At 46.5% G+C, this 10000-nt stretch overlaps 1 protein-coding gene across 1 annotated transcript in view; it reads left to right on the top strand.

Moving 5' to 3' along the window:
- LOC311241309 (POU domain class 2-associating factor 2-like) overlaps positions 1 to 8641 on the top strand; it is a gene marked incomplete at its 3' end in the record, with an annotated part of 8930 nt that extends 289 nt beyond the window's left edge. The window contains 3 exon segments of the mRNA XM_084330084.1: positions 6528 to 6844; positions 8223 to 8454; positions 8457 to 8641. Of these exon segments, the coding sequence (XP_084186210.1) occupies positions 6528 to 6844; positions 8223 to 8454; positions 8457 to 8641 (734 nt within the window).
- Between the last annotated feature and the right edge of the window lie 1359 nt (positions 8642 to 10000).

Below are 10000 nucleotides of genomic sequence, written 5' to 3'. Positions count from 1 at the left end.
CCGGCTGTCCTGTGGCAGTGAAAGGGTTAAACACCCCTCTTAGCCCTGTAAGCTATATTGTATGGTGATGGTAGCTTCTTAAACACACCTCTTAGCCCTGTAAGCTATATTGTATGGTGATGGTAGCTTCTTAAACACACCTCTTAGCCCTGTAAGTTATATTGTATGGTGATGGTAGCTTCTAAACACCCCTCTTAGCCCTGTAAGTTATATTGTATGGTGATGGTAGCTTCTTAAACACACCTCTTAGCCCTGTAAGCTATATTGTATGGTGATGGTAGCTTCTAAACACCCCTCTTAGCCCTGTAAGCTATATTGTATGGTGATGGTAGCTTCTTAAACACCCCTCTTAGCCCTGTAAGTTATATTGTATGGTGATGGTAGCTTCTAAACACCCCTCTTAGCCCTGTAAGTTATATTGTATGGTGATGGTAGCTTCTTAAACACCCCTCTTAGCCCTGTAAGTTATATTGTATGGTGATGGTAGCTTCTTAAACACACCTCTTAGCCCTGTAAGCTATATTGTATGGTGATGTTTTTTTTTCTCTGAAATGTAATCAAGTAAAAGTACAAGTATACAAACCTAATAATACTTGAGTTAAGTACAAATCCCCCAAAACAGTACTTAAGTATTGTAACGAAGTACAATTACTCAAGTACTTTACACCCCTGGTTTTAGCCAAGAGCTCCTTTAACGAGCCTTTCATTTCATTTAATTTGTATTTCTTCCGTTCACGGCAACAGCACAGCTCCACAAAAGCACAACAGCATCATTTCATAATAAAAAAGCACCTCCCGATTTGTACATTCCATGAGCAAAAAAGGAGCAGGGAGAAAAAAATCTTAACATAACTTAACTTAACTTGACTTAACTTAACTAGCCTTTCAAATGTCATAACCAACGAGGTTAATTTAAGGCAACTGGCCTGAAGTCGTTGAGAGCTGCCAGTGTAGAGCAAACCTGCTTATTGTTATTACAGTATTAGTATTGTTGGGCATGACAAAACACTATTTTAAATTGGCCATAGCTTAAAGGGTAAGTTCAGAGTTTTGGACACTCGGGTTAAAATGAGTTTAGCCGTATATAGAGGCTTTGCACAGAATGTTTATGTAAGTATTTCTTCCAACATGGCTGCCTGGAAACGTGTATGTTTTTACCAACCCAGTTGTGTTTCCGGGTTCCCGTTTTGCGCTCTGATTGGCCACTGACCTACACGCGTACGCCCCCCCTCGCTATCGCCTTTGGGGCGTGAGATATGAAGACAGATTTAACTGGGTATAGGAAGGCAGTAATAATAAACACTCGAAACAGCTATTACCAGACAATTACAACAGCAGTGGTGCCTGCTTCAAATGTCACGTATTATAGGCTATAAGCCCGTGTAGATCTATTCGGAATAATAAACATATACACCCTCTAGCAAAACATGACACAATGTGATCCTATCTCCGATAGAGCGGCTGGTCGCAGAGACGCGAGTTGAACGAACACATCGGGAGGAGAATGAATGAACCTGATATGAATCTGTCTTCATATCTCACGCCCCAAAGGCGATAGCGAGGGGGGGGGCGTACGCGTGTAAGTCAGTGGCCAATCAGAGCGCAAAACGGGAACCCGGAAACACAACTGGGTTGGTAAAAGCATACACGCTGCCTGGAACCATTGGTAACCACATGGATATGTTTGTGCAGTGGTAGAGTAGATTTGGAAAGCATGCTATTACTGTTCCGCTGTAACTTGTTTACAAGATCCAATAATAATTAGCTGTTGAAGGTAGAGTCCTTCTAAAGGATTTCTAGATTAAGATTAAACTGGACTTTGAAGAAGTCTTTTATTCATTGCACACATTGACAATGTCGTCATGCAGTGACACACACATGTGATGGGCGGCGCACACAGGAACACACACACACACAGGAACACACACACAGGAACACACACACAGGAACACACACACAGGAACACACACACAGGAACACACACATGCAATATTTTGGGTCACCGATTAAATTCCGTCTCTGCACTTGACCCATCCCGTCGTCCTTCCCCCCCAAGGGCAGACGGGAGCAGACATGGGCACCGCCCGGGGACCAATCCAAGTGCTCCTGTCCGTCTTCGTCAGGGAGGCCCTAAAGGATAAAATAATTCAGGAGTACAGTTTTGAGTCAAACATAAAAAAATAAAATAAAATGTCTTCTTTCTTATATATATTTTTTTTTTTATTGATCTTTTTCCCCCTCCATTTTCCTCCGATTTTCTCCCATCCCAATGTTAGTCGTTATGCCAATTCCCAATCCCCTTCCTGGTCGCTGCGCACTTACCCCCCACAGTCAGATCATCTGGGAGAGTGGAGGCTATCACGTGCTTCCTCCGACACACGTCCAGCCAATCAACCGCTTCTTTTCACCTGGCAGCGCGGACTCTCACTGAGAGGGTGTAACGTGTGGAAGGATCACACTATCCCACTCAGGTCCTATCCGCGCTTAGCAGGCGCCCCGACCGAACTGTAGGAGTCGCTGTTTACAACGACCCGGACCCACCCCTCCAGCTTCTCCCACCCTCTAATACAGCCCATTGTATTAGTGTGAACGGCCAGCCAAGCTGGTGACAACCCCGGAGCTGTGAGCTGGATTCGAACAGGCGAATCCAGCGTCTCCGGGGGTTGGTGACGGTCTTCTTTCTTATATTAAAGTATATCTAGTTTTTAAGAATTGTAAAGGATAGGCAAAAATAATGTGCTTCAGCCTATTCCTTTTTTCGGTCATTGAGTTTGGATTTTGTGTGTGAGCTTACTTTGAATATGTACATTTGTGATTACAATTTTTTTAATATTTTTTTGAAAGTCCACACAGGTGTGTTTTTGATTGATTTGTAAACAAAGACAGAAAATAAACTATTCATCATCATCATCATCATCATCATCATCATCATCATCGTCATCGTTAGCGATCTGTTCTGCATGTTTCTCCATTGGGTTTTATCTTCTGGAGGGGGAACCCTTGCGAGCACAGAGGGGGAGAACATGCAAACTCCACACAGAAAGGCCCGGGAGATACCCCACCTGGGTACCTGGCAACGCGGCAACCTGGTCCCAAGTGGGAATCGAACCCTGGACCTTCTAGCTGTGAAGAGTATAGAGTCCTTCTAAAGGATTTCTACTGAGGCTGTTGAAGCTAGAGTCCTTCTAAAGGATCTCTACTGAGGCTGTTGAAGCTAGAGTCCTTCTAAAGGATCTCTACTGAGGCTGTTGAAGCTAGAGTCCTTCTAAAGGATCTCTACTGAGGCTGTTGAAGCTAGAGTCCTTCTAAAGGATCTCTACTGAGGCTGTTGAAGCTAGAGTCCTTCTAAAGGATCTCTACTGAGGCTGTTGAAGCTAGAGTCCTTCTAAAGGATCTCTACTGAGGCTGTTGAAGCTAGAGTCCTTCTAAAGCAGGGGTGGGCAATTATTTTTCCCGGGGGGCCGAATGAGCAACTGAAAATATGTTGGGGGGCCGGGCCGAAATTCCAAACTCAATTATGCATAATATACATTTTATTTCTATATAAAAAGCAGTAAATGGCATTGTTTTGACCCCTGGTAAGAGTGTATGTTATTATTTGGCAATTAAAAGGTGAGGTTAGCTTTCAAAAATATCATTTATTCAAATAGAATTTATTTCCAAAATGATAAACAAAATGTGAAACATTAATAACAAAGGGCATTTTGAGTTTCATATACTATTGAAACAAGGATTTTCTAAAGACATCACATCATCTTATAGCAAAAATAAACAAGACATGTCACTGAACTGTGTAAAGAAAAGTGTCCCAGTTTTGTAGCCTTTTTTACTTTACATGCCTATATTAAACATTTAAGAAAAAAAAATATCAAGTGTCCCATTTCACTTGTTATATTTCCACATTTGAGTGTTTTTCAGTTCTTTTTTGTTTCATTCAGTGTGAGAAATCCAGTCTCTGTTGAGCTTTAACAAGTCCATCAAAGTCAGGTTGCATGTCTGAGGTGGAGATGCGAAGCACAGCTGCCAGATGTTCATCAGTGAGAGAGGATCTGTACCTGGACTTGGTAAACGAGAATGAGAATGTCTGTTCACATATGTAGGTGGATCCAAAGAGAACCAACATCTTCTGAGCATGTCTCCTAAGCGTATATTGTGCGTGTGAACGTTGACATGAAAAGAAAAAAGTAAAAAAAAAAAAAAAAAAAAAATATTAAAAAAAGATTTTTTTTATTTTTTTTTATTTTTTTTTATTGTCATGTAATCTTTCGCGGGCCGGTCAGAAGCATCCCGCGGGCCGGATGCGGCCCGCGGGCCGTACAATGCCCAGGTCTGTTCTAAAGGATCTCTACTGAGGCTGTTGAAGCTAGAGTCCTTCTAAAGGATCTCTACTGAGGCTGTTGAAGCTAGAGTCCTTCTAAAGGATCTCTACTGAGGCTGTTGAAGCTAGAGTCAAGACTCTTAACCCCTAATTGCTCCCGATGAGCAGGTCGGCACCCTTGCACGGTCGCCTCCGCCGTCGGTGTGTGAACGTGTGAGTGAACGGGTCAAAATGTGAGGAACAGAAATTGTAAAGCGCTTTGGATAAAAGCTGTTATATAAATATAATAACACCGTTTACCATTTACCATTTTAACTCGTGTAAAAAAGTCATTAGTCATTTTAAAAAGCATTCAAACAAACGGAGCAAAGCAAACAAAAGCCTGTAACAGTGCGTGGGGGCGGGTTTGTGTGCGTGACTGAGTGGCAGACAGTTCTCCTGAATGAGGGCTGCGGAGCTTAATGCCTCCCATCTGGCCGGGGGCGGGGGGGGGGGGCGGGGGGGGGGGGGATTCCCCATCACAGGTACGTTTGGTTTCCCACGTTCTTCTAATCCCAGGTGGGCGAGTCATCATCACGTCGAAGTTACACTGTCCTCGATCCTCGAGCGCTTTGTTTCACGCTGCAGCAGCTGTCACTTTGACAGGGAACAGGGGCGACAGCGGCTCAGGAGGTGTAGAGCAGCCGTTCCCGGTTCGATTCCTGTCCTGTCCTTGAGCAAGACACTTAACCCCTAACTGAGTCCCGGTTGGCACCTTTGCATGGTCGCCTCCGCCGTCGGTGTGTGAATGTGTGAATGTGAGGAACAAAATTGTAAAGCGCTTTGGATAAAATAGTTATATTTATATATATCCCATACCCACTCTTATTAATTATACCACTGGCTACTATGGCCTCTAATCTACCATAGTGTATATATACACCTGTATCGTTGTACATATTAATACATCAGATTAGCATATTTACTCAGGAGCTTTGTGTTATATATTCCATTTAATCACCAACACCAATGTGTTGTTGTTGTTGCCTTCTTGCTTGTGATCATTAATATGTTGGTTAAATATTATATCATTATCAATGACACAATAATTTACATTTCCAAGGTATATAACCTTAGGTATTTCATATCCCAGAATGTCTGTAATGGTATCCCGGTGTCATGGACACCTTCTTTATGCCCCCCTCCTCCCGCCTCTAACAGCATAGCTGCTGGGAAGGCCTTCATGGTTTGTTTACTCCCTATATTTCCATTCTTGGTTATTCATTGACTGAATGAACAGCAGTTTTATTACTGTTTAGGGGAAAAGGAGAGGTTAGGGAAATCGTCAGAGAATCTTCTTGGTCGTGTTGGTCCGTTAGCGGGGTCCGGTACACAGAGAACGGTTCTCAGACTCCCTATATTTCCATTCTTGGTTATTCATTGACTGAATAACTAAGTTATTCTCTTAGTTATTCTTAGTTATTTTTAGTTATTCTCGTACTTATTCTTAGTTATATTATCATACTGGCAATCGCGTCTCGCTCTGCCATATTGAGATAACTCAATATGGCAGAGCGAGACGCTCAGCCAGTATTCATATAACTAGGTTATAGGATAACCTTTCGTTATTCTCCATTGAAAAGGTTCTCCGTTCCGTACGAAAATGAACTGGTAAAACCTATAGTATTCTTGTGTTCTTTGATACACACTATACCACAGAAATACTATACTGATCGACCGTTGTTTCAGTGGTTTGTTTCTCACATGTATATATTTACCATAGAGATTCTGTAGTGATTCGCCACTGTTTGCTGAATCGTTATAATATTTCTGTGGTATCCAAAGCGCCTTACAATGTTGTTCCTCACATTTCACCCGCTCACTCACACACTCACACGCCGTGCGAGGTGCCGACCGGCTCATCGGGGTCAGTTAGCGCTTAACCTTATGTATTGTCTCAGTGAAAGGGTTAAACCTTTGGTAGTGTGGTAGTGAAAGGGTTAAGTGTCTCGCTCAAGGACACTTCGACACGCTGCCAGGGAGGAGCGGGAATCAAACAGGGAACTTCCGTATTACCGGAACGACCGCTCTACTTCCTGAGCCACTGTCGCCCCCACATGCGATTAAAATGTGATTAATTTAGATTAATTAACTATAAAGTCTAGAAATGAATTCGATTAACATTTTTAATCAAGTCCCACCACTAATTCTCTCACACCACGACCCCCAGGGTCTCACATGCTGCCCGGCTACTACGGCATGAGACGGCCCTTCATCTCGGACTCGGACTTCTGCCCGTCGTCCGCCAAGCAGTTCTCCACGGACGTCTACGCCTCCTCCCTGGGGGGGAAGCCCCTGGGCTGCGACCCCTCCGCCATGTCGGGCTACTCCTCCCTCATGGACAGCTACTACCAGCCGGAGACCTTCGGGGACTACCGCAGCGCGGCCGCCTTCTCCAGCGGCGGCGGCGGGGGCGCCATCTTCCCGTCCTCCGCCCTGTCCTCCCTGCTGCCGCCCTTCACCGGGGAGTCATCGCATCTGTTCCTGGTGAGGCGCTGCCGGGCGCTGCTCATGGGGACGGGGTGGAGAAAGTACCCAGAAATGATACTTAAGTGAAAGTATGGGTACCGTCTCAAAATCCTACTCAAGTAAAAGTCAGAGTCTCTGGCTAAAAACACACTTGAGTAAAAGTTTAAAAGGTTTCTACTTTTAAATGTACTTAAGTACTAAAAAGTTAAAGTTAAAACCTTTTTTCTGACTGTCTATTCTTCCGATAGCAGGTGTTTAATCAAAGATCCCCGCTTTCTAGTCTTGCACAAGGACCAATCAGCATGGGGTATGGGCGGGTTCATTTTCCATTGATGTGGATTTGATTGGCTGTTTTTAAATAAAGAGCGGCCGCAGGATTAATAACGTTAACGTTCGTTCGGCCAGAGAAACAAATATACTAATTAAAATAATTGGACCTGCGAGATTTATACTTTGTACTTTGTAGGTCTGCATTTTAAATGTAAGGAGTAAAAAGTATGTTTTTTTTCTCTGAAATGTAATTGAGTAAAAGTACAAGTATACAAACCTAATAATACTTGAGTCAAGTACAAATCCCCAAAAACAGTACTTAAGTATTGTAACAAAGTACAATTACTCAAGTAATTTACACCCCCTCTCCTCTCCTCTCCTCTCCTCTCCTCTCCTCTCCTCTCCTCTCCTCTCCTCTCCTCTCCTCTCCTCTCCTCTCCTCTCCTCTCCCTCTCCTCTCCTCTCCTCTCCTCTCCTCTCCTCTCCTCTCCTCTCCTCTCCTCTCCTCTCCTCTCCTCTCCTCTCCTCTCCTCTCCTCTCCCCTCCCCTCCCCTCCTCTCCTCTCCCCTCCCCTCCTCTCCTCTCCTCTCCTCTCCTCTCCTCTCCTCTCCTCTCCTCTCCTCTCCTCTCCCCTCCCCTCCTCTCCTCTCCTCTCCTCTCCTCTCCTCTCCTCTCCTCTCCTCTCCTCTCCTCTCATCTCCTCTCATCCCCTCCTCTCCTCTCCTCTCCTCTCCCCTCCTCTCCTCTCCTCTCCTCTCCTCTCCTCTCCTCTCCTCTTCTCTCCTCTCCTCTCCTCTCCTCTCCTCTCCTCTCCTCTCCCCTCCTCTCCTCTCCTCTCCTCTCCTCTCCTCTCCCCTCCCCTCCCCTCCTCTCTTCTCCTCTCCTCTCCTCTCCCCTCCTCTCCTCTCCTCTCCTCTCCCCTCCCCTCCTCTCCTCTCCTCTCCTCTCCTCTCCTCTCCTCTCCTCTCCTCTCCTCTCCTCTCCTCTCCCCTCCCCTCCTCTCTCCTCTCCTCTCCTCTCCTCTCATCCCCTCCTCTCCTCTCCTCTCCTCTCCTCTCCTCTCCTCTCCTCTCCTCTCCTCTCCTCTCCTCTCCTCTCTCCTCTCCTCTCCTCTCCTCCCCCACAGAGAGAGTCGTGGGAGCAGCCTGTCCCAGACACCGTGTCCCAGGTGGAGGGTCTCTGTCCGGACGTCCTGAGCTCCGTCCCGGCCTCCATGCCCAGCCCGGAGGCCCCCGGGAGTCCGTCGCAGTACCGCTCCCCCAGCCGGGGCTCCTCGCTGGGCCCCCTCGCCTCCACGCAGCCCTACACCCTGCACTCCCTGGAAGAGGCCCACTACCACCCCTACCCCGCCGCACCCCCCTGTTCCCCTGCCCTCCTTACATGAGCAGCGCCCCTAACGACCTGGGGTCCAAGATGCCCCCCCTGCTGGTCCCGCAGGAGGCCGACGGCCATGGCAGCCTGCCCCCCCATGGCGAGGCCTCCTCCTGGGCCAAGGAGGATGCCGGCAGCTCCTGGTCGCCCTACGAGATCAGGAGGTCCTACTGACTGGAGAGGCGGCGACTGTGTCGGGAGGCGGAGCGGTCGTCTGGTCGTCGGAAGGTTCCCGGTTCGATTCCCGCTCCTCCCGGAGCAGCGCGTTGATGCGTCCTTGAGCAAGACACTTGAAACCACTAAAACTGTATTGTAAAAATTGTAAAGCGCTTTGGATAAAAAGCTGTTATTTAAATGCGCCATTGACCATTTAAAGGGGGTCTGTGGTCGAGAGTTTATACAGAGTTTATGCACAATCTCTGCGCGGTCGTTGATAACAAAAAAGAAAAAGGAAACCTGAGTTCGGTGTTGAACCGCTCTGAGACCGCACAACACAAGTACTGGACCGTACAACACAAGTACTGGACCGTACAACACAAGTACTGGACCGTACAACATAAGTACTGGACCGTACAACACAAGTACTGGACCGTACAACACAAGTACTGGACCGTACAACATAAGTACTGGACCGTACAAATCAAGTACTGGACCGTACAACATAAGTACTGGACCGTACAACACAAGTACTGGACCGTACAACACAAGTACTGGACCGTACAACATAAGTACTGGACCGTACAACACAAGTACTGGACCGTACAACACAAGTACTGGACCGTACAACACAAGTACTGGACCGTACAACATAAGTACTGGACCGCACAACATAAGTACTGGACCGTACAACATAAGTACTGGACCGTACAACACAAGTACTGGACCGTACAACTCAAGTACTGGACCGTACAACATAAGTACTGGACCGTACAACATAAGTACTGGACCGTACAACTCAAGTACTGGACCGTACAACATAAGTACTGGACCGCACAACACAAGTACTGGACCGCACAACATAAGTACTGGACCGCACAACACAAGTACTGGACCGTACAACACAAGTACTGGACCGTACAACATAAGTACTGGACCGTACAACACAAGTACTGGACCGTACAACATAAGTACTGGACCGCACAACACAAGTACTGGACCGTACAACATAAGTACTGGACCGCACAACATAAGTACTGGACCGTACAACATAAGTACTGGACCGTACAACACAAGTACTGGACCGTACAACATAAGTACTGGACCGTACAACACAAGTACTGTACCGTACAACACAAGTACTGGACCGTACAACATAAGTACTGGACCGCACAACACAAGTACTGGACCGTACAACATAAGTACTGGACCGCACAACATAAGTACTGGACCGTACAACATAAGTACTCGACAGATGAAGTACTCACCAGCAGGCCACCCGTACATACTCTTCTCTCCTCTCCTCTCCTCTCTTCTTCTCTCCTCTCCTCTCCTCTCCTCTCTCTCCTCTCCTCTCTCTCTTCTCTTCTGTTCTGT

Source organism: Notolepis coatsorum, assembly GCF_963971535.1.
Source record: "Notolepis coatsorum genome assembly, chromosome: 1".
In the NCBI taxonomy this organism is placed as follows: Eukaryota; Metazoa; Chordata; class Actinopteri; order Aulopiformes; family Paralepididae; genus Notolepis; species Notolepis coatsorum.
This window is presented reverse-complemented; position numbering and strand designations above follow the sequence as displayed.